Here is a 25,546-nt window from a genome sequence, read left to right on the forward strand (position 1 = left end):
TTCCCTGTAATCCTTTACTTCCTTGATGACCTGGCGGACCACTAGGCCCTGGATGACCTTTGCCCCCTGGAGAGCCAGTGAACCCCAACTTCCCCAGTGAACCCTGAGGATAAAACACATCACAACCATCTTAGTATGTAGATACCTGTGAGGAGATAGAGAAACACTAGAGTCGGCTAGGACACTTATGTCACAGTTGCAATCGCAGATGACTTACAGATACCCCACGTGTTCCCTCCTCTCCCTTTGCCCCCGTTTGACCTCTACGTCCCTGAAAAACAAGGAGGCCGGTGGGGGTATAATGTGTAAAACTGCATGGCTAAGAATATCATGAACGTGGCCAGCAGAAACAGGTCAAAGAAACTATGAACACACACCATCGCTCCCTGGATGCCTGGATGGCCAAGCCAGCCCTGTTCGCCATTTTCTCCCTGACGTGTGGAAACATACACAACATTCAAAGCATTGTATTTTAAAATGTTGGTCGTATTGCATTATAAGAATGAGGGTTAGGGTAAGGGTTCATTTGGCATTATACCTTCGGCCCATCAAGTCCTGATTTCCCATCTGTTCCTCTATCACCAGGCAAACCCTTCAGAAATAAACAAGACAATGTTCATGTAATTCTCATAGTAACCCTACAGTCATTAAACAGTCATATTATGTACTAATAACTTGATTATTACTGGTGCTGATGGCCCAATGGGTCCCTGGAAACCAAGACTACCGGGCGGGCCCTGTAAGGACACATTGTGCAGAATTTTAATTCCATATGATTAACAGATCCATAGATACCACCAAAATACATTCTGCCACTGGTGAATCTGAACACTCAAACCCACAGTGTGTCCATGGAGGCCCTTCTCTCCTTTGGCTCCTCCCACTCCGGTGTCTCCCCCTGGTCCGTATCGCCCAGGGGGGCCAGGGGGTCCCCTCACACCGAGCGAACCCTGCAGTCATAAACACAATCACATCCATACGCGAGCAGGGTACAAGCAAGGAGATGATCCTTCTGTTTCGTCTCAGCACCGCTAGCTAATGACTCCCATCTACCCGTCTAGTTTCTGTCTGACGGCTCTATCAACGTGACTGATTGATTGATTGATTGATTGATTGATTGATTGATTGATTGATTGATTAATACTTAAATAATCCCAGGGGGAAATTATTTTTGTCACGAACTCCAGATATGCATACACAAATATTAAGGATCAAATATTATATAATATATTATATATATATACATATATATATATATATATATATATATATATATATATATATATATATATATATATATATATAATGTATACATACATAAAAGATAAAGGATACAACCTAAGAAATACAAATATACAAACAACATAAGTTTAAGGACAATACAAATATATATATACACTATATATGCATACATATATATATACACACATACGTATATATATATATATACATATATAAAAGACAGCACTGTGCAAACTGACTTTGACTGACCTTCAGTCCTGGAACGCCCTGGTTACCTCTGCCTCCCGTTACTCCACTGTTGCCCTTGAGGAAGAGAGGGTAGTGTGAAAGGATACTGAGTTTAGGGAGAAAGATCAAGGTCCCAGAATTGAATCCATTAATGTTTTGTGTTTCTGTACACCTACCTCTTTTCCTGGCGGCCCTTTTGGCCTCTGAAGCCCACGGTTTCCTTCATCTCCCTGAAGTCCCCTCGTTCCCTTTTCTCCTGCAGGGCCAACCGTCCCTTTCTCACCCTTCCATGTGTGGGAAAAGATGGAGATTAATGAGATAAACTAAGCAAGATGATCGTATGACGATGCGTGGTCAAAGGACCACAAAATGAGAGTAAAGGTTAAATGATTTACTTACAGCACTCCCTTTCTGCCCTGACGTACCCTCGACTCCCCTCGTTCCAATTGGACCCTAAAGCACAGTAGGACTGAATAGTTCTTATAAATCACCATGATTCACCGCAAGTCATTGTACAGAAAACATTTGGCTTGTTGAGAAGACGAAAAAAACATACAGTGGCACATTGAAAACGATAATCAATACAGTCTGATGAATCTACCTCCTCACCATCGACACCAGCAACCCCCTTCTGACCCCCGGACCCTAAAGATCCCTGCAGAAACACACAGAAAGCCCAACACCCAAAGAAGGTTACCACTTACAGTGAAAGTGGATGCTGCGCAAATGTAAACTCTGGGTATGTTCAGTTGGGTAGAAGGCTCCTACCTTATCGCCTGTCAAACCTGAGGGGCCCGTCGGGCCTTGGGGCCCATCTTTTCCCTTGGCAAAAATAAAAATAAATACATTTAATGATCTGGTTAAGATCAACTGACATTTCTTTATAATAAACCTGCATGAATAAGTTTCACATGAGAACATGACTGATAAATGTCAATGTTTCGGAAGGCAGAACTAAGCCTGGGATGATTTACGATTAAACAGCTAACGGTATGTAAAGGAAAGCTTACTGGGTAACCTGTGACCCCAGGGGGCCCGACTGGCCCTAAAGGGCCCGCGTCACCTGGGGGTCCGCGGAGACCAATGTCCCCCCAAGGGCCAATGTTGCCCTGGATGCCCTGTCATGAGGCAGGAGGATAGAATATATGGTTGCATGTACGATAGATGATGGAGGGTCGAATGGATCAATGATCGATTTTATAACAGATTTTATAGAACGAAGGGAGGGAAGTGTGTTCAATATCTTACAGAAGCTCCTGTATATCCTCTTGGACCAGGTATGCCAATCTCACCCTGCAGGCTCACAACAAGCACAATCACTCAAAAGACAACAAAATAGCCATTATCATTGGTCAGACTCTCATTGGCTGGAAAACGTGAAAGGAACACGTGATTGGCCCCAACGCTGTGACACCAATTACTTAACCTAATTCACTTACTGTTGGGCCTGGTTTTCCAATGGGCCCATCTTCTCCTCTACCTCCCTGTAAAACAGAAACAGAATATAAAGCATAGGAAAAATAACTATAAATAATTCAGATATATATACAGTATATATACTTATTAAGCATATATGGCATAATATGATTTTATGATAATACCTTTACTCCTGGAGTCCCTGGAAGAGCTTTCAGTCCTTCTTTGCCTTTAACCCCCTAAGAAAACAGATAGCTCATGTATTTAATAGTCACATAACCACAATATATAATGTCAACGCAAAGAATATAGCAAGGTTAAGGATTTAGAAACAGTGGATATTATACAGCGCCCACTCATAACAACATTTCGATTTCGATCACGTTTAAGGTCTCAAGAAACCAGACAAACCTGGTGTCACTTACTCTAATTCCTGGCTTTCCTGGCTTTGCCAGCATTCCTCTGGCCCCTACATCTCCCTGTTAACAGATGCAAACATATTTCTATATCACAACCTGTTTCAAAAGACTATTGATATGCTTAGCATCGCCAATGGATGTGGAGTTGAAACTCACACTCTTTCCAACTGGGCCTTGGACACCAGGACCTCCTGTTTTCCCAGGTATTCCCTACGACAAATATTGAACTGTGAATATGGCACTAAGGCAAAACTTGCTCCTGTCACGTGTATGTGCTCCTATAATGTGTATTTACCCTGTGTCCAGGAGGTCCACTATCTCCGTTGATACCGTTCATCCCAATCGCTCCCTAAGTAAAGAGACACCATGTCAGGTCAAGGGAAAATGACCGCATCCAGGATTTGCATTGAATCACAAACACTTCTATTGAACAAAAGCTGCTAAGTTATAGATATGTATTACATTTCTGTGTGATCTGTGTGATCAACAAGTTATATATTACACTACTGTCTGATCTGTGTGATCAACAGGTGAGATATATTACACTACTGTGTGATCTGTGTGATCAACAGGTGAGATATATTACACTACTATGGGATCTTGTGATCAACAACTGAGATATATTACACTAATGTGTGATCTGACACCTAGGTGGCTGACCCACCCTACCTAGCTGACTGACCCACTCCACCTAGCTGACTGACCAACTCCACCTAGCTGACTGACCCACTCCACCTAGCTGACTGACCCACTCCACCTAGCTGACTGACCCACTCTGACTGGGCCCCTACAGACAAAAGACGCGGGGGGGAGATGTTGACAGCCGGTTTACTGTAGAAGTAGGTTGATAATGAGGTCTCCTCCATGTTGCCATGCAGGAGATCTCTCCCTCTGTGCGGTGATGGCTGGCTTCACCTTGCACAATGATTTCTACAACTGTGCAGCCTCACCAAGCCCCAGAGTCCAATCATATGAGGCCCTGCTTGAACCAGCCAACATCCACACAGACATTCCCCCAGTGATACGTTAACAAGGGCGCAGATCATTTTCATACCGGTGTTCCATGGACACCATCTTGTCCCTTCAATCCCAGATGACCTTGCAGGCCCTGTGAGAAAGAATTACATTTATCTGACACAAACTGGTCCATTTGCTGTTAAGTCATCCCCACTTTTTCAAGTTATCTCACAGAGCATCTCTCTCTGAGAACCAAGTCTTTATTTATGGTTTGATCAAGGGAAGGATGCATGTCTCAGGTATGACACTCACCTTGTGGCCCTTAGCTCCTGTCACACCTGGGATCCCATGCCTTCCCTTTAGGAAGAGACAACACTTGTTCATGTGGAGCTATTCTGATTACGGGTCATTCAGTCATGAAGACGTTAAGCCATAACAAACAAGTGCTACCATAATGGTAATGTAAGTATGCTTCAAGGATATTTAGTTTTAATAGCATGTATTTAATACAGATTACGTATTTAACAATTACTTAGGGTGATAAGTAAACAATCAAGACCTTTGTACATATTACAGAACGTAAAAGCATCTTCCACTAATGCATTTTGAAGAACAGGAAAAGTGTTGGTACATAAGAACCTTAATACCAAGTTCCCCTTCAGAACCGAGCTCTCCAGACTTCCCCATCTCGCCCTGACAAAGGAACAATGACATCATGGATGATCTGAATATCATAGACATCTGTTATGATGATGTTTCACTCCTATTTCATAATGTTAAATCCTGATTATAGAAAACACATAGTGGACATATATGTTTCTACATTTTTAAACATATGACCAATAAGTATTTGTCCATGACATATTTGCTCTGCTGTCACTTTAATCACTACATATTGTGAGGGTTATATATATTCATACCAGGCATACATGCAAGGTTAAAGGTCAAAGTGCACAATATCCCAGTCTACTTACGAATGGACCGAGCTGCCCAGAAAAGCCCACTCGTCCCTCTCTACCCTTTATCAGAGAGGCAAAGACATTACCATTAGTCTCGTTCAACTAGCCTACACATCATATCTTCTCTATGGATCAGATCAAAACGTATGGCAACTATTAGTAGGTCAAGAACTGCTTTGAAACATGTTTGTGCAAATAGTGTGAATAATAATGCTCACTAAATGATCAGCGGCAACAAAATTCAATTCATATCATATATATTATATGCAATATTCATATATTCATGTCGCATTCTTAACACATCCCAATGTTCAGTGACCTGCACAAAATACGACACATCTTCCCCGGCACAACAGTAGCAAGGAGACCACTCGAAGAAACTGTTGAATATATTCAGGAAACTACAGTACATTCTTTATCTTTCCTTTGATTTCATGCAACTGTATTTCCCTTTTCTTACCTTTTTGCCTCTAGGGCCTGGATTCCCTTGAACTCCCGTTGGACCGCGATTTCCCTGTCGAAAGACGGGCCAAATAAACCCAACCGACCAAACGTACACACCCCAACCATTCACTAAAACGATCAACACCCTTTATTTAGTTTAAAAGCTCCAACTCCAACCTTCAGTCCATCGTCTCCTTGTTTTCCCTGTTCGCCAATGATCCCGTCCACCCCCTTCAAACACATCACGCGACACAGCAGACACAAGCACTTCGGTCACTACTCGAACGACCTCGTTTCCAGATCAAACGTCTGATGTTTATTTCACATACACTTAGTCCGGGTAGACCCGTTGGTCCTGGGGGTCCGGTCACGCCCTCCAACCCGGGGGGTCCACTAAGGCCCTTGAACCTGCGTTTACCTGGAGGTCCTGGGGGGCCCTGCGAGACAACACACACACAGAGGCTGGTTGGGTGGGAGGGTGGTACCACATGGATACATACAGAATGGTAGGTAGAGGATTACAGGAAGACACACAAGGGATTCATTGATAAAGGTACAGTCCAGAGACACAGATCATGCAGGAAGAAAGGTGGACAGAACAGATAGACAGAAGGAAAGGGGGGAAGGATGGACTGAGAGCCAGACAGGTAGACAGGAGGACAGGTAGGAAGGATGGACTGAGAGACAGACAGGTTGACAGGAGGACTGGTAGGAAGGATGGACTGAGAGACAGACAGGTAGACAGAAGGAGAGGTATACAGGAAGGATGGACTGAGAGACAGACAGGTAGACAGGAGGCCAGGTAGGAAGGATGGACTGAGAGACAGACAGGTAGACAGGGGACAGGTAGGAAGGATGCACTGAGAGACAGACAGGTAGACAGAAGGACAGGTAGGTAGGATGGACTGAGAGACAGACAGGTAGACAGAAGGAAAGGTATACAGGAAGGATGGACTGAGAGACAGACAGGTAGACAGGAGGAAATGTAGGAAGGATGGACTGAGAGTCAGACAGGTAGACAGAAGGAGAGGTATACAGGAAGGATGGACTGAGAGACAGACAGGTAGGCATTGGGACAGGTAGGTAGGATGGACTGAGAGACAGACAGGTAGACAGAAGGAAAGGTATACAGGAAGGATGGACTGAGAGACAGACAGGTAGCCAGGAGGACTGGTAGGTAGGATGGACTGAGAGACAGACAGGTAGACAGGAGGACTGGTAGGAAGGATGGAGAGAGACAGACAGCAGAAGAGAGCAGAAGGACAGGGGGTAAAGATGGAACTCACAATGTCTCCCTGGAAACCTGTTTCACCCTTTTCACCCCGATTGGCTTTGGCTCCCTGATGAAAGAAGCCCCGACAAACCGACACACACACACACACACACACACACACACACACACACACACACACACACACACACACACACACACACACACACACACACACACACGCACACGCGCACACACAGATCTATATTTAGTTCCTACAGCTGGGAACGTTTTGATTTATCTTATGTAATCACATGAGTAAGTTAATGAAGTCATCTTACATGATCACCTGAGGGTCCAGAGATTCCTGCCTTCCCATTGGCTCCCTGAAATCAAATTAAAATAAATACTTCACACGCCCATTTATAGCATGGTACAGTATTTTGCTGACCCTTCCATGAGCCAATATTGCACTGGAAGCCCAACATTGCTGCCTCTAAGTTATGATGAGGCAAGAACATAACCATTAATTAACATTAGTTAATGCAGTAATAAGCATTAAAATAACTGTTAATTAATCGCTAGGTAAAGCATATTACTGCATTAACTGAATGTACTCTTATGCATATTATTGTGTGTTTTTCATACATTGTAAGTATTATCGGCCAGTAATTGACACAAGCACATGCACCACATGAATAGATTGAACCAACATGTCTTTGAGCGTCCGTGTGACTTACATTGGCTCCTGATATGCCCGGTTCCCCTATTGAACCCTCGTTGCCCGGACCCCCCTGGTGGAAGGATAAGATATACTTTATTCATTATTTATTGACACAGCCGGGTAATTATATTGCCCCTGCAGAAGGTACAGCCCATGGGAACTAACAGAGGAATATGGAATTACATTCTCATTATTGGTAATGATGAAATATACTGAGGTCTGGTGTCAAGATGCTGTGCTGGCAGTGTGTTTGTAAAATGTATGATGTGAGCTCTACTCACAGGGTCTCCCTTTGGACCCAATGGACCGTCCGGCCCTGGGTTTCCCTGTTTGAATCCACATTCGTGATATTAACATTCATAATTACTTCATATGAGTGACATCAATACAAAACAAGCTAACGAAAACTTGAACTCACAAACTAGGACAATAGTTAGACGTTGGTTTCAACATTATAAGACTTTGAGGATTAGCATTTCTCATTATTATTGGATGTTTCATCAGTTTTTTACCTGCGGGCCGCGGACACCTGGGAACCCGACCGCCCCGTCAGAACCGGCCTTCCCCTGACGAAACGAGCATAGTGTCGATGGAGACAGAGACACAACAAGGACGGACCACTGGAATAGGAGCTCTGAGCGAGTGTTACCTGAGGTCCAGCATATCCCCTGATGCCCAGCGCTCCCGGCTGGCCCTGCGCGTAGAAAAGTTCAATCAGTTCCATACGGTACATTCAACTATTATTTTGAGCGCAAACTTTATCAATAAAGGTTATTTTTCTGGCTTACCGGAGCACCATTGACTCCTGGGACACCTTTTGCTCCCTTTGGCCCGAGTTTCCCCTATTGAAGAAGTGACATTAATACATGCTAGACATTTCTCAATCAATAATCGATAATAACATTTACAATATGGGCCATCTTAGTGATCGCTGATCGCTCACCGGTGGGCCAGGAGATCCAGCAAACCCAATCGCTCCGATATCTCCCTGAAACACATCGGAGGGTTCATAGTGAGCCAACAGCTACTGTATGAACATCAGCACCCTACACGAAGAGGTGAATGTAGGAGACATCAGCTACTGTATGAACATCAGCAACCAACACGAAGAGGTGACTGGAGGAGACTTCAGCTACTGTATGAACATCAGCACCCTACACGAAGAGGTGACTGTAGGAGACATCAGCTACTGTATGAACATCAGCACCCTACACAAAGAGGTGAATGTAGGAGACATCAGCTACTGTATGAACATCAGCACCCAACACGAAGAGGTGACTGGAGGAGACATCAGCTACTACATCAGCTATGAACATCAGCACCCTACACGAAGAGGTGACTGTAGGAGACATCAGCTACTGGATGAACATCAGCACCCAACACGAAGAGGTGACTGTAGGAGACATCAGCTACTACATCAGCTATGAACATCAGCACCCTACACGAAGAGGTGACTGTAGGAGACATCAGCTACTGTATGAACATCAGCACCCTACACGAAGAGGTCAATGTAGGAGACATCAGCTACTGTATGAACATCAGCACCCAACACGAAGAGGTGACTGTAGGAGACATCAGCTACTGTATGAACATCAGCACCCTACAGGAAGAGGTGACTGTAGGAGACCTCAGCCACTGTATGAACATCAGCACCCAACACGTAGAGGTGAATGTAGGAGACAACAGGAAATGTATGAACAGGTAAGGATGTTAGCGTCACCTACCAGAGGTCCTGATGGTCCTGGGAACCCGGTTGGGCCTCTACCCCCAGGTATCCCCTAAAACAAAGAATATTGATGTAACACTAGAAAGGCCATGTCATATTGAATAATATAATGTCATATATAATCTCAGAATTGTTTCTATCCAAACAAGCAACAGATATCAGAAGCAGTCAGCAACTGCGGAAATAATCAGCATGCCTATTCAACTAGACTTTACAACTGGCCTCATCTGGCCAATGTTACTCACAATGTATCCTGTAATCCCAATGAGGCCGCTGCTTCCTTTGCTTCCCTGGTCAAAAGGAGGACAGTACAGTCAGGAAAAACGCTCCCTTTGTTGTTTTCGTACATGTCTGTCTCTCTGGTGCTCACCTTTTCTCCTTTAGGTCCCCTGTTTCCCTGTGGGCCCGGCTCTCCTTGATAACCCTGTGGCAAAATGAACGAACAAACCATTTAATTCCATGGTAGACACAAACAGAGGCCAAACACCAGAGACACCACATTGTAAAATAGCGCACCAGCACACTATAAACAGTACTACTAACTTATTAAGATTGCCAACACTACAATTAAAATCAGTCGCAGAGTTGATAGAACTTAAAACTATTTTGTTCCCTTAACAAGTAATTTACTCATATTTTTGAGTGGCTCATCAGGTCTGAGTAAACTCCTCTAGTAAGTTTACTTCAGTGAAGTCCAAATGTTGCGGTTCTAACGAGGTTAACGGAAAAATCCATCCAACCTGCCGGCCCTCCACAAGCGACAGAAGTTCCCACCAGTGTGAACTTCTGTTGCTTGTGGAGGGCCCATATACCTCTTATTAAAGTCACTTATACCAGCACCAGGTATTGCACCATCATGCATCCAATGTTCACCTAGATAACATGAGGAGACCTGGCCGTTCTTACCCTCTCAGCCAGCTCCCCGTTGGCCCCCTTCTCTCCACTGTATCCTTGGGGGCCCTGGACAGAGCAACAGAGGACGGTGTCAGAGATGAATGAGATCTCTCTATAATGGCACAGTGGTCACTTTCCACTTTAAAATTCGCAGCTCCTTCTTTTTTCTCTTTTAAGGTTTTATCCTTTTTAGTACGACCGGAAGGTATGGGAGAGAGAGTGGAAGACGTGCAGCAAAGGACCACGCGCAGGAATCGAACCCTGTCCCTGCGGTAAGGACCAGGCCTTCATGGTACACCCTCTACCCGGTGAACCACCGGAGTGTCTGATGTACCATTCCAAAATGCACCGGACCTGATGCAGGGCTCTACCCTATGGTCACTTCATGGTTCCAACCACGTTGTTCTACTATACTCTGCATTACCACAGAGGAGGTTCGTATTGATAGCCGGACCTAATGTAAGTCAGATATTGATTGATTTGTCTCACCTGTTCTCCTGGAAGGCCGGGAGGGCCAGCCTCTGCATTTTGTCCGGGGATCCCCTCTGCGCCAGCTCTTCCCTGGGGTCCTGGCAACCCCTGTGGCCCTGGCCCTCCCTGGACCAGGTACATAATCAAACCAGCAGTCATACGAACAACCTCATTCTTAACGCATGCTTCAAAGCTTCTTTTAGGACGACGCGGGCCAATACACTGCCCCAGATAATGACTGCTATTGACTCAAACCGGAAGCCCACCACAGTTATCATTTCTGATGTTTTAATAACTCCAGTGTAGCTGCTGACATTACTTAGAGGCCCTGAAACTATAACCTCATGACCAGTAGAGAAGTGAACGTGAGGTCTTTGCCGATCCAGGAAGTCTGAAAGTAGCCTGCTGTCGACGATCCATCACATACAGATGAACGAGAGATACCTACGATTTTCCCTGGGTCTCCTTTCCTTCCTTGTTTGCCAGTGATGCCAGGCGGCCCCTGAAATATTCATCCAGCTCTTGTCAGTCAAATCGAATCCTCCTATTGTATGCATTCTATACTAATATGAATAAATAGGTCAAACTTTGTGTTGGTCGTGAGTTTATTTTCACCCACAATTTGTCCTTTGTCATCAGCAGGTCCTGGGGGCCCGAGACGCCCCTTCACTTTCTGGTGAAACAAGGCAGGGATTGCACATATCTAAGGGCCTGATGGTATATGATTGAGGGATAATTGATGAGTAAATGCTAACTCAAATTTTTTTGACATTTAGAAATGGAAAGGCCTACCGGCCAAGATGAAACCAGCTTCTTGTAGATCTTCTTTTTCTGTAAGTATGATGACAGGGCAATTATCTTACACTATTGTCACACGTGACTTCATGAACCCCATGTGCTTTATACCAAACCAAAGTTCAAAGTGTCCCTGTCTCCTTCAATTACAGCATGGATTTAACACTGCCAGGGCTAGGGGTTCAAGTCCCACTGAGGCTTCCATCCAAAGGATTTCTGAATGCATGCACTCACAGTATTGTAAGGCGGTCTGGGTAAAAGCATGTAGAAAATGGCATGTGGAAATGTATTAAAAATATAATATATTCATATATTATAATATCTAATATATTATTTGAAAAGTGTCAGAACAAAATGTAATTTTTCATCTCAGTCTGCTTCTGGTTTGAAGCATATCACTGCTACTGCTGCAATGGACAATTATCATCCAATTCAATCATTCAATCGCTGAGGCACATGATTAAGAAGCAGTCTTGTGTGGCTGGGCTAATTGGTCTGTCCAGTGCATCTGAAACGGCTGAGCGTGTTGAGGAAAAATGAATGCCATTCACAAATACTATCAAGGAGCCTAAGAAGACAGTGTCAGTGCTGATGGAAGAAAGATATGTTGTCTCTCGTAAAAAATATCTTGGTTCGATAAAAGTCTTTCTTTTCAACTTCATTAATTCATCTTTTGACCGTTGACCTTTTGATCGTGCAAGAAATGCTACAGCCTCGGTCTGAATTCCCTTCGGAAAGAGGCTCTCTTATCTACAAGGGACTGAGCTGCTTCGATTGCCTACCTTGAAGGCCTGCCACTCTTCTTCAGACGTTTTGAACACCACAATGGCGGGCATCCCGGGAGGGCCGACGGGGCCTCTGTAGCCAGTCCTCCCTGTCCTGCCCATCCCTCCTTCATAGCCCTGAGAGGACGTGAAAGGACATGAAACACAATGAGGATGAAACAGTGACTCAGGCATCTTGGAGAATGATGGGACTGGATCGAATCAGATAGCATAGGATGGGATATGCTATGTATAGGTTTTCTGTTATACTTAGTTTAATAATTAAAAAGATTGTTACTTATTCTTACTTTGTCTCCTTTAGGTCCAGCAAGTCCAGTTAACCCAGGCAGGCCCTGATGTCCCTAATTAAATCACAAATGTCCCTTAGTTAAAATGTGTAATATTTATAGGCCTATATATTAATCAATACTAATATTTCTTTATATATATATATATATATATATATATATATATATATATATATATATATATATATATATATATATATATATATGTCAAAGTATCAAAACAATTTCAAATATAAAATATTTTTTGCTTATATGGATTGCAATTTACTGGGACTTTCAATAATGTGAGGTTGAAATGAAGTTTTATGATAAATCCCTATTCTAATGAGGACGGTGGGTATGGATACACTTCAGTGTAGTACCGCTCTTCAGACAGAGGAGGGAGCAAGTACCTTCCATTAGAACAAAACAGGCATGTCATCCTCTACCACATACACACATGCAAATGGGGCACAAACTCATGAATCTCTCTCTCTCTCACTCTCCCTGCACACACGCATGCACACACACACAAACGCACACACGCACACACACACACACACACACACACACACACACACACACACACACACACACACACACACACACACACACACACACACACACACACACATACACACACACAAAGTCGCACACTAGACAACTAGTTTTATGTGTGATGAAATAGGTACAGACACAACTGTCTCTCAGTAATCAAATCAGCCCTGGATAAATTGAATTTCATCTCAAGGTCAGAAAATGAATGACAAAAATTTCCCTTCCTTCGTTCCATCCTTTGAAAAAGAACAAAGCCATCTTTTTCTCGACTGCCAAACAATGGCTCGCTTGTAGGACCCATTATTTATCTGTATGATCAAAAAAAGTTGGATAATAATCAGAAGTGTATCTTACCCTCTGGCCTCTGATCCCAGGACTGTATGTTGTGTAGTGATAAGTGTGGTTTGCGGCCTTGTCCTGCTGCTGCAGATGTCTGGAGTCTAGCTGGACCGTAGACATCCTGGTGCCTTCAGCTTCTACAAGATGCCTGGCGTTGCCATCGAGGGTCATGGTATCATGGTCTTTATCTATGTCGTCAAAATCCTCTTCTGGTACCATCCCTCTTTCCAACCGTATCTCTTCCTCTAAATCTAATTTTGTTGCTTCACCTTTCTCGTCGTGGATATCTGTCTCCGTCTCTCCCTCGGTTCCATGTCTGGCACCGGACCAGCCGGGCGGTGTGGGGCCCTCGTCGGGTCCCACCTCGAGCACCTGGTCATGGCCTATCTCTGCTGCGCTCATCCCCGTCTGTGCATCCAGACCGATACCTCCATCCACGTCCTCCCCACTCATTGCCTCACCATGAGAAGATGTGACAGCTATCTCGGTTGGATAAGACGTGTACTCTACGTTCACACGCGGCACAAGTTCATCCACCTCAGATCTCTCTGGCATCAGATCCATCCCATCAATCCCACCATCCAGTGCTCCAGTTTGCACATCCGAGGCCCTACCTCTTACCTTCTCATCCCCCGAGATGGGCTCTCCCTCTCCAGAGGACGTCGTAGGTGAAGGTGCTTCGAGTGTTTCCAACTGCGTTACCTCTGGCTGCTTCGGCTCACCAGCGCTACCCTCGTTCCCTGTTCCCGCCTTTAAGGAGACATACAACTCTGATTCGCTGGTTGGGCCGTAGAGCTGAGTGTCTTGTGTTGCTATCTGAAAGCCCTCTGGCCCACTAGAGGAAGTCGTATCCTGACTGGATGACTCCCCGTCTCCTCCTGTACCAGAGGTTTGTAGGCCTGAAGCTGTGGGGGTCTCCACCTCGATGACGGTGCTAAAGATGGTCGTCTCGTGGTCCTCAGCAGCAGACACCGAAGACGTTTCAGCGAACGTTGATCCCTCTTCGTCGGTGGAGGAAGGGTCATTCGCTTGGCTCTGAGGTCGAGGGGTGGTCGATGCTTGTGGTGATGCCGTCGTGTTTGTATCTCGAACCTCAGCCCCCCAGGAGTCCTGGTCCTTCGCTTGGGATTTTTCCGTAATTAAACGAGAGGGCCGCTGCCTTGCGTCTCCAGCCTGCTCATCAGTCGCAGGGAGGAGAGAATCGGCCTCATAGGAGGCACTGCTACCATGTTTTTTCTGCTTCAGGGCTTTGCCTCCCTTCGGTGAAAACCTTTTTCTTCCCAAGTCTTTATCCCTACTTGGAGGTGTGTCTCTATTACTGATAGAGGAGATTACAGGTTTTGCTTCAAAATCGGCTCCATCAGCAGCAGCAGCAGCAGCAGCAGCAGCTGTAAGAGTCACCCTGACCTCTGAACCCTGAACACCGCGTGAGTTGACTTGCTGCGTTTGAATGGGAAATCTGTCGGGTTTCTGTTCGGCTGCTGCCTGACCTCTAAGTTTTGGATTTCCGGGCTTTTGTAACGCTCGGATGATGGGTGTTGAGTGAGTGTTGGGCTCAGACACAGCCCCAGTCTCCTTAAGGAAGGGGGACAAAGGCAGTGGGTGTCAAGGTCTGCTGTCCAAAATAGTAATGTAATTATAATTATAATAACCCAATAATACAATGACTTGGTTACTTTGGTTCCTAGTAATAATCCACCAAGTAACCATGGTAGCACAAATCCTTTGTTAAAAGACAATATACCTTCTCTAATATGAACAACTAAACATGTTCAAATGTGTGAGGAATAGACGTGGGTGTTGTGTCCCCAACAAATCCAGGTTCATGAGTCAACCTTGGGGCTCTCTCGGGCTGGCATACTAGAACTGTAAAACATACATTCCCAGACCCACTATTCTGATCCATTAAATGCATTAATGGATATCCCAGCAGGCCCCACCTGCATAATAACGGCAACATAAACAAATGGTTTCCTCAGCTTCCCTCTTTTCATACACTCACTAGTGAAACGCATATGAGTAAAATAATGTATGGCACTCGGTTCTATGAACTGTACCGACAGCGATATATTGTTTATCTTCTTCTGACAAATGTATTATTGTAAGTCGCTTTGGATCAATGTGTCTGCTAAATGCCCCTCAAGGTAAATGTACCTCTCCATGTAGCGTAGACGTACAGGTGAGGTTGGGGTCATGACAGGGCGGTCTGGCCGTGCTGGACTTTCCCAAAACAAAGAACACCTGCAGGACTGCGGCCTGCAAACACAACATACGACAAGGTAACAGCTCCTGAGGGGTTAAATACCACAAAGGTTACATATTACTGAGTCATATGACGTTTGAATAGTTGTTTGAATCAGGTGTACGTTTTCACATCTGGTGCAGGCAAGGGACACGTTTAACCATTTAAAAAACAAGTCCAATCAATTTGGTTATAATGCAGTCATCAACATCAAAATAATGAACAAACTTCTTTCTTTTTTGCAATCTGTGAAAGGCATGATCATTTTTAGACATGGCGACATCATTATACAATATAATACAAGCGCGTTCACAATAAAGGAGAGCAGACAGAAAGAAAATCCTGGGGCCGGACAGGAATCATTTATTATCTAATTGCCTGCAAGTCTACCTAATATGCTTCGACCACAATGGAACCACATACAAAGCTACACATTGAGGGTATATGTATAATTCAGAGATTTGTGCAAGGCAAATTAGGAGTGTGATTTGATCAAACTGAATTATATATGAGTCACTGAAACCTTTATTAAGGAACTGACGAGCAATTAAAATATGACTTTTATAGCAGCTGGGATATAGTATCAAATGATAAAATGTTATTTCCATATATAGCATCAAGCTTTACTGCTCTCTGTACAAAACAAGTAATTACTGGAAAGTCTTTAGAAAGAGTTATTTAAAGTAATTAGCAAACAACGAAACACACAGATGGTACTAATGAGCGTCGTCGTTACAGAAGTGGCTATGGTTACCTATGAGCATGCAAAAACTACATTTGAAAATAACAAGGGGAAATAATAGCACCGAATATGAATATGGGTCAAGTTTGACTCATTCAACTAATAATTTCTCACACCCCTGTAGTACTGCACAGCGTAAAAATACATTTACTCCAGGGCCTGTCACTGAGTGCCTGTCTGAACGTTACCCACCCTTTGCCACTGCAAAGAGTTTCAGTCAACACAAACGTTCCTTCTTCGACTGCGTCTATCTTTTCTGGGCCATTTCTGTTTATAATATGGAGAAAGAGACCTTTTTCCGCCCAGTAATTTATGGGACTTGCCTTGTCAATGTGAAAATCTTTAGCTTTCCCCCATCCTCTCACATGCACATGTAAACGCCTCCATGCCGGATCCAGAGAGAGAGCTGCAGGTGTGATGGTGAAACCCTCCGTAACAAGGGAACTCCATGTAAACACCTTACTAAATATGCCTTAGTGTGCCCATGCTGTAGCGACACATAATGACCCGCATTCACAAACGTACACTCCCCACGTCCAATATAACATTATATGAATAGAAAGATGAGCACGGAACAAAACTCAGGCCGACTTGAACCTCACCAGAACACGACGAATCCCTCTCCATTTCATACAATAAAGAGCTCCCGTTCTATTAATAAAGTTAAGAATGAGTCGTTGTCAACCTGTCAAAACTGTCACAAAGCACAAACACGGATAATCAACACAACACCCAATACAGTCACTACTCCGGCCTACACAGCGTCCGTGAGTCATTCTTTCCAGCATTCCCTTGCCAGGGAACATCATCACCCTAAAGAAAGTTGACAAAAGCACTTACATAGCGGAGTAGGGGCATTGTCACAGCGAAGGCCCGCATGGCTGATGATCCAACCCTGCTGACGAGAGCAGAGGGCGAGCGGGGCACTGTGGGTCACACTGCCTGCCTGCTCCCCTTGTCCGGGCTTCCCACTGAACAGAACACACCCCTTTACTCGTTGACCGGACCCAGATGGGGGGGGCTGGCCTGGCCTGGCCTGGCGGTCCCTCGTCCACCACCACAGCACTGCAGCGACGAGGATGCAAACAGCAGCCCCAAAACCGTCGGGTCTTTGTGACAGTCCGGTGAGATCGCTGCATGGGAGTCAACACATAACACTAATGCACACACCCAGGCACTCACGCACGCATATTCACAGACACACACACACTTTCAATCCGTGAATCTACACCCACACACACTCACTCACACCCACATACACCCCCCCTCGAAAACACCCTAGCACAACTCATCCAGGGTGCTGCGTCCAGTGTCCACAGAGCAGCAGACAGTGAGGTCAGCGCTCGGTCTCTCCTGCCCGTGTTAAAGTGGCTAATATCCAATGTTCAATTGATGACCTGTGAGCCTAGCAGATCAGAGGATGGTGTTATTCCATTGTGTGTGTGTGTGTGTGTGTGTGTGTGTGTGTGTGTGTCTCTCATCGTCTCCCCAGAGCAACGGCAAGTGTGGAGGGGAAGTGACGCCTTATAAAGTGCCAGCCCAGTCCGCCATAAGGCCGGTCACCGAGCCGGGCAGCCGGTTTGAAGAATGACATCAACGAGGGTCGAGAACAACGCCTCTCTCTCTCCTGACCCCTCGGACTTCCTGCTCTACGTCATGACCTTGAGGTGATGGATGTGGCACCGCAGGAAGTACTCGCAGGGCCATCGTGAGCCAAGAGAAGGAGCCGCTCAGATATCTTCTACTTAGACATATAAAGGAGGCAAAGTATATATGCATGAATTATATAAAGTAGTGTATTTTAGGAATCCCCACTGGGGAATCCAAGGTAGAATAGACATTTAATTTGTAAGTATATATCAAAGATCTATCATCTATTTGTTGCAACACAACTTTTGTAAACAAACTTTCCTGCACAAAAAAAACATACCACAGTTGAACTTGAACTAGCCCGCTCGCGCGCGCTCTCTCTCTCTCTCTCTCTCTCTCTCTGTGATGTGTCAGGTCTCTCACCCCTCCTGGGTCTGAGGGCCACTAGGACTCAGGTGAGGAATGTGACATGGGGGTCAGAAGAGTGAGCGGCTGCTTCCCAAAAGAGGGTTGTGGCGGTGGGGTCAGGGTTTACCGTAAAGGATGTGTGTGTGACGAGGTTGGTATAAGCACTGCTCCTTTTGTCTGTCACCTCAGGCAGGTAGACCTGCGACCTGCAGGGCCCTGTTATTAAGGGGGTGCACCGACTTTCTGTCTGTCTGTCTGCCTGTCTGTGAGTTTGTGTCTGCGTATGTTTGTTTTTACACATTCCACTATCAAAGAGAACCAATAATTTCCACTCCTAAAAAGGCGAACACACACATACATTTATGCAAACACTTCCATCAAATTTCCAGAGGAAAACGTGCAACGATACACACACACACACACAAATACCCAGACACACACAAACACACACACACACACACACACCCTTTAATGAGTTTACATCAAACTATGGATTTCAAACCCAAGGCACTGCTGAGACACACGGCACTAAAGGCTTCATACAGTCTCACAACCTGGTGACAACTTCACCACAAAGACGACAGATTCAGAGGGTCAAAGCCCTCCATGTATAGCCGCTGAAGGTCAAGTTTAACACAACGGCAATGAGGTAAGGGAAGCCTTACTCAACTCACGCATAGCCGCGATGGTCAGGCTTCAAACGTGATGAATAGAGGCAGTAATTCTCAAAGGTTGATGATCCATAGGAAACACACACACACACACACACACACACAATTACTGATTGTAATTTGGTGGTTCAACGAAACCAACATAAAAATGCACATGTGTTGAACATGCATGTACACACACACACACAAACGTAGGCACATACACACTTTGCATTACAACAAAGCTAGCTTATACTTACATACACAACATGCAAACAAGACAGATGACTACACCCACAGTAACAAGAGGCACAGTGAATTGTCCATGACCTTGAAATATGTAGGCTGTAAATTGTGTTTTGCTATTGTAGGCATTCATTCATTAAAGACAAATCAACGCTTTAATGGTCCTTTAAACAGATATTCAAACACTTCTTTTTCAGAGTTTCAAAGACAGGCATCAATATTGAAATACAATATAGACGGCGCAATAAATTGACATGAATTTATTTTATACAATTGATCCTACATATTTATACCCAATCGCTTCTCTAGCCAAGGAAATCAAGCTCCAGACTTGGCCCGGATTTCCTAGACGTATGCTTCACTCTGAATGTACAGACTGAGATTCGGAAGATCGGTCTTTGAGAAGATTGTTCCTTGTGTTGTACTGTACACGGAACGGGCAACAGAAAGAACCACTCTACACGCGTCACCAGTGTATGTTCAAAAGTGGGCCTTGAAATTCAATCTTCAGTGTAAAATGTTAAAAGGGCGATACCTTATCCACAGGCCGACTCGTGTGTGTGCGTGGAATGCCTGTACTGTTCCTGTGTCTCCGCAGCCAATTCACATTTCAGCAACAAGTTCAACTTAGTATAGTACGACACAACAACGTATGATATAAACGTGAATGGATTTTAAAAAGGGACACTAATGTTAATATGCTGGGAAGTTTCAACAAGTTGGAATTTCAAAACAAATATAGTTAGCGCAGGGCCATTCGATGATTACTATGTCACGTACTATGTCATGTATGCAGCCTAATGAAAACGAAAAACAGGCATCTCTGAGTCAGGCACATCTTACATTATATTCCACAGTAAACATCATCACCATTCGATAATCACAATCTTCACAACCATCATCTTTGCTAACACTTCATCAAAGTTGCATGGGAATTTAAATGTCAGCAACGTTGCTTTTTCACATGAACAGTTGAGGATGCAGAATAATTCACACCTCCTATGTGGTCAAAATAGAATCATTGAATTGAAGATGAAGTGTTATTAAGTCTTGGAATTGCAATATTATTCTCTTGCCTGCAAAGCACCCTTCTGGAAGTTACAAGATTTTTTTAAACAGCTATGACTTGCATGTGTTCTGAACTGGAAAATGGCAAATGTCATCCTTCAGATGTGTGAAATGAATAATTATGGCATGAAACTGCAGTGAGTCCTGTTAGTAATTTTGGTGAAATTGTTTGCACTACATGTAAAAAAAATGGCAATTCCCTCAACACATGATCATAGCCTGTCAAACGGATGACCGAAACCACCCCGGAGACTCCAGGTCCAAGAAGAGAGAATGGCTCTTGTATTTCTTCTTTCTCCCAGTCACTCACAACACTGACGGAGGGCAGAGGGCTGACAGATCCAGCAACTGGAGCGGGAGGACTCTGCAGTCTGCCTGATCATCAGGTGGAAGCAGTGGCAGCCCTGGTCTTGCTCGTTAATCCCAGAACTGAACAGACTATGGCCAAGCATGATCTTCGTGTAGTAGGGGGTGTCATTTTATAGTCCATTGGCGCTGGGACGAGAGATGAGGTGTTTGGAGATACAAAAATAATAACTACAATGCTACAGTGCCACCGTGCTCCTCTGCCTCACCCACGCTACGCAGCATGACACTGCGTGATGCGGTCAATTCGTCCGTCAAACACAGGCCGAGCGGAGAAACAATGTCCGCCACTTCAGGGTTTATTAGAGCTCCTTGGGGCTCATGTTGTAAAGGTGGTTTGAAGCGTTTCTTCTCACCATGTGGAAGTCCATGTATTATCGTCCCGTTTTTGTTGACAGTAACTGTACTTCCATGGTCGTTGACACTAATAAAACCCATAAAACCAAACCCCTTTCATCGCCCAGCTGGAGGTAACATCGACAACAACGTTCTGGTTCACCTGGAGTTAAAATACATTCCTCACATTAATTGCACATGCTACTTTATGTTCACCAACACACAATGCGCCGTAGGCTGTCCCTCAAGTCCAACAAGCCATTAAACCACCCGTGAGTTGTAATCCTAATGCACATGTCCCAACAACCGTCGACACCATTTCAAGTGTGTGTGGGAACGCAAGGTGCCAAACCCCTGACTTACAGCACAGTAGGTGTTTGAACCTTTTCTTTGTTTTGGAAATCTTGCTGCTAGGAAGCACACACAGGATACACATACACAGGGCCACAGAATTTCATACATTAATAAATTAAGTAATTAATGAGTCGATGCCTCATCAAATAAACAAATAAAAGGTATTTGTAGATAACAAACTATATAAATATCTGCAAGCAAATTGAAATAATAAATAAATGAAAATATTACATGATAATTCATAGATAAGACATAATAAATATGTAAAGAAAATTACTTATGTCCCTCTTGATTTATTTTGGTATTCGTTTCTTCCTTTATACAAATCATATGTTTCCCCACAGTCCCATGATTTCATTACCAGGACCTTTAGTTCTATCACCACAGCACGTTCAAACCTAACTCGGAGTCCTTCTCCATATTTATCCGTTGAGGCATTGTTCTTATTCATATTTTTTATTTCAACTTTGGTACATTCATACGCACATCCACAAACTGACACACACACACACACACACACACACACACACACACACACACACACACACACACACACACACACACACACACACACACACACACACACACACACACACACACACACACACAGTACTGTCCGTGTTTACACCGCCAGCAATGACATCATCCAGTCAGCGAGAGGCACCGAGGGGCTGAGGAAGATGCTCAGCGGCAGGTGACCCGGACCTCAGCGCCTTACCCCTCTCCTCTCCATCCTCTCCCGTCTTTCCCGTCCTCCTGGTCCTTAGCAACGGTCGTCCTCGTCCGTGTCGCTCACCGGCTGTCCGGCGCCGGCGGCGCTGGCCGGCGCGCGGTGCTTCATGAAGTGGCCGTTGGGCACCTGCCAGGAGTGTCTGAGCTGGGGGGCCGAGCTGATGGCGTTGGCGCGGCCCAGGCTGGTCGCTATGGCGGCCTCGAACGTCAGAGTCTCCTCGCCGTCGCCCGCCTCCCCCCCGGCCCCCCCGCCGCCGCCGCCGCCGCCGCCGTGGGGGCCCTGGTGGAAGGGGAGGTAGGGCTCCGAGATGTAGCGGTGTGGCGAGGAGTGGAGCCCTGCCGGGGGGCCGCCGCCGGGACCCTCGGGGCCGGAGGGAGGCGACCCCGCTCCTGGCGCCGCCACCGCTGCAGCTGGGTGAGCACCCCCCTCCCGCTCCGCCCTCCAGGGGCCCTCGACGAAGCCCCCGGGGTGGGGGTCCTGGGGGGGCTGCATGGTGGTGGTGGTGGTGGTGGTGGTGGAGGAGGGCGCCGCCGGGGGGGTGGAGGACGGGTCGGCCCCCCGGGACACCAGGGGGGAGTAGGAGATGAAGGGCCGCGGGCGGGACGGCGTCTGGGGGAGCTGCCGCCGGCCGCGCGGCGTCCCGCCGTCGGTGGCCGAGTGCGCCGGGCTGCCGGGGGCGGCGGCCTGCGGAGCACACGGAGGAGGGGGGCCGGTGGGTGGATGCCTCCACACCCAGAGCGTCTTGCAGTACACGCGAGGGCACACATTGTGCTCATGGGGGGCTCTGGGGGAGGTACGACTCAGGATCCATGCCCTACCAGTTAGCTAACAGTTAGCGGTTAGCTAAACAGGACCACAGTTGGGCTACGGAGAACCACCAGTAAGGTAAACTACCTTACCTTAGGCTACAGGGGACCACTGTTGAGCTAAACACATCAACAAAGGGAGAATGGGGGGATGGGATGTAATGGTGCAGTAACTTCCACTTTTTTATTGAATGGCTATCCTTATCTCATTGATATAGCAACCTACAAACACTGAGTCCATTCAGAGGACTTGAAAAAAAAGAAGGAAATAACCTAATCTCAAATTCTAATAAATTAAAGGACAATCCATAAAAGTTATTCATAAAAGATATATTGTTACGTATTTTAAGCACCTAAGCTGCCCCCACATAGCCACTAGGAAGCAATAACTACTCCAGCCACAGATGGCAGCACCTTTAGACAGGTGAGGAGGGCGGAGCCATTACGTCACACCGGCCACGCCCACTTCACATAGGCCACGCCCACTTGACCCTATCAAGAGCGACGGCAGAGCTGATCCGCAGAGAGACCCGGGCCTAAGCCTGGGGCTCGAAGTAACTCTACGGCATTTCTCTCACACGCGTTGGATACGATTCCCTCCCTTTTGCTTCATAGTTACCATACCGAAATAGGCCTACTTTAACAAATAAAGTGAGTTAAAAGCGACCAAGGATTGGACTACTTTCTTCAAAAAACGCGACAATAGAAACAAGTGAAACTTTTATAAGTAATGACTAGAGCTGTCAGTTAAACGCGTTATTAACGGCGTTAACGCAAACCAAATTTAACGGCGTTACATTTTTTATCGCGCGATTAACGCAATTATTTTATAAAAAAAAAAAAAAAAAAAAAAAAATTCTTTTTTTTTTCTTTGGCTCAAAACAAAGAGGCAGTAGCCTGACTGCTATGTTCAAATGACATTTGTTCAAAGCAGTCGTTTAATTGCACTTTAGGCTCTTTTTTTGTATCGTCCTGTTTTGATCAGTGTATATGCCAATGTTGTTATCAATAAAAAATCATTTGCACAAGGCAAGCCGATGCACTTCACCATGTTGATAAGAGAATTAAAATGAGAAGAATTATGGGACAAAAAAATCAAGGGATATTTAGCATAGAAAAAGAATTTGCGATTAATCGCGATTAATTAGAGTTAACTATGACATTAATGCGATTAATCACGATTAAATATTTTAATCGCTTGACAGCTCTAGTAATGACACAGCAGAAAGCGGTTAAACCGCGCTTGCCGCTTGGAGTGGTATACGTGAGGCCCAACCGACCTGTCTCTGCAGGTCCCTCGCCCGCCCCTCACTGGGCGAACGGGAACGCCTCCTCTCGCTGGATTGGTCCTGGCTGCGCTCCTCTGAGTTGCACCGCGACACGTCAGGCGACAGCAGGTGGCGCCGTTCCTTTGAGCGGCCTCTCTCGTGGGCCCCGGCCTCTTTGTGGGTCACTCTGGGCCCTGCGAAATCCCAGGGAGACCAAAGGATCTTACTGATTATAATGTCTAGCCCAGCAAACCTCTGGGTCGCATAACAAAAGCCTGGATCGCTGAGGAGGGACCAGGTCTGGCACTAGCGAGACCGAGCACCCTAAGTAATCACCGTGGCTGCGATAGGGATGCTATTGTGCAGCCTTACTTCAGTTATTGTGATGAGGGGTGACTGATGCTGCTATCCATTTGGATGTACGAAGTGGTAAAGTCGCAAATCTTACCATCCAAATGGATAGCAGCATGAGGTAACACACTTGACTTTACCACAGTACTGAACACGGAAATGTGTGGGTGATTGCTGCCTCCGCCCTATGGATCTCACTTCCTGCGGAGATCGGCTATGTCGAGTCCATCCCCCTCATCCAAAACCGGGCTGAAGCCCCATCTCCTAGCCCAAGTCACTTATCTTAATTCAATTTTTGTTTTCCGTTGGTGTTTTTGTTTCTCATCATCACTGTTAAACACCTTGGGTTTATCAAATGGCCTTATATAAATCACAGATTTTATAATAATCATAATTATTATTATTACGATTTTTCTATTGTGAAGACTGAATCCTCCGTAGACGGTGAGAATGCGTTGTGTCTGACCTCGGTAGCTCCTCTGGCGCGGCCGGTAGGCACAGTCAGGGCTGATCTTCTCCAGGGAGTGCTCCTCCTGCCACAGGCCGTTCACACACTGGTCCCCGATGGTGGAGAAGGAGCGCTTCATCAGCTTACTGTCTGCTGCTGCTCCCGACTGACACACGCACACGCACGCACACACACACACACGCACGAACGCACGCACGCGCACGCACACACATACACACAAACACACACGCAGCAGTGTCAAGGGAGGCATAGCGGCTTGGAGTAACCAACTCGAAATCAATTAAATAAAATACACTGCATATCTCTTGGTAGCAACTCTCCTAAGATCTCGCCTAATAATTACTATATATATATATATATATATATATATATATATATATATATATATAATAATAATACTCTCCTAATAATTTCCCTCTTGGATTATTAAAGTTTTTATCTATCTATCTAACGAAGGGCTTAGGCTAACTGATTTCAGACTCAA

General features: G+C 45.4%; 2 protein-coding genes across 4 annotated transcripts in view; both read right to left on the reverse strand.

The window, feature by feature from the left end:
- Positions 1-865: 865 nt before the first annotated feature.
- si:dkey-21p1.3 (collagen alpha-1(I) chain) lies at positions 866-17,608 on the reverse strand. Of its 3 annotated transcripts, XM_030371773.1 has the most exons (41): positions 17,258-17,608; positions 15,588-15,689; positions 13,449-15,008; positions 12,558-12,611; positions 12,268-12,387; positions 11,483-11,521; positions 11,310-11,363; positions 11,139-11,192; positions 10,709-10,816; positions 10,232-10,285; positions 9,696-9,749; positions 9,571-9,615; positions 9,324-9,377; positions 8,543-8,587; positions 8,388-8,441; positions 8,249-8,293; positions 8,112-8,165; positions 7,881-7,925; positions 7,616-7,669; positions 7,217-7,261; positions 6,952-7,005; positions 5,995-6,102; positions 5,843-5,896; positions 5,682-5,735; positions 5,237-5,281; positions 4,902-4,955; positions 4,575-4,619; positions 4,360-4,413; positions 3,601-3,654; positions 3,462-3,515; positions 3,312-3,365; positions 3,072-3,125; positions 2,910-2,954; positions 2,719-2,763; positions 2,481-2,588; positions 2,239-2,292; positions 2,080-2,125; positions 1,870-1,923; positions 1,647-1,754; positions 1,492-1,545; positions 866-950 (listed from the first exon to the last, which is right to left on the reverse strand). In XM_030371773.1, exons 1-39 carry the CDS (start codon positions 17,294-17,296, stop codon positions 1,750-1,752), a joined length of 3,720 nt encoding a protein of 1,239 aa, XP_030227633.1. In that variant the 5' UTR covers positions 17,297-17,608; the 3' UTR covers positions 866-950; positions 1,492-1,545; positions 1,647-1,749. The 3 variants fall into 3 exon arrangements, with proteins under 3 accessions (XP_030227633.1, XP_030227632.1, XP_030227634.1); XM_030371772.1 differs by lacking the exons at positions 866-950; positions 1,492-1,545; positions 1,647-1,754; positions 1,870-1,923 and having other exon boundaries at positions 1,941-2,125; XM_030371774.1 differs by lacking the exons at positions 866-950; positions 1,492-1,545; positions 1,647-1,754; ... (4 more) ...; positions 2,719-2,763; positions 2,910-2,954 and having other exon boundaries at positions 3,094-3,125; positions 4,910-4,955.
- A 1,839-nt stretch (positions 17,609-19,447) lies between these two features.
- Positions 19,448-25,546, reverse strand: part of cacna1ea (calcium channel, voltage-dependent, R type, alpha 1E subunit a) — a 62,032-nt gene continuing 55,933 nt past the window's right edge. The window contains exons 44-46 of the mRNA XM_030371731.1: positions 25,060-25,207; positions 24,255-24,436; positions 19,448-22,852 (exon numbers count right to left, since the gene is read on the reverse strand). Of these exons, the coding sequence (XP_030227591.1) occupies positions 22,199-22,852; positions 24,255-24,436; positions 25,060-25,207 (984 nt within the window). The 3' untranslated portion in view covers positions 19,448-22,198. The remainder of the gene's footprint in view (positions 22,853-24,254; positions 24,437-25,059; positions 25,208-25,546) is intronic.

Source organism: Gadus morhua, chromosome 12 (assembly GCF_902167405.1).
Source record: "Gadus morhua chromosome 12, gadMor3.0, whole genome shotgun sequence".
Lineage (NCBI taxonomy): Eukaryota > Metazoa > Chordata > Actinopteri > Gadiformes > Gadidae > Gadus > Gadus morhua.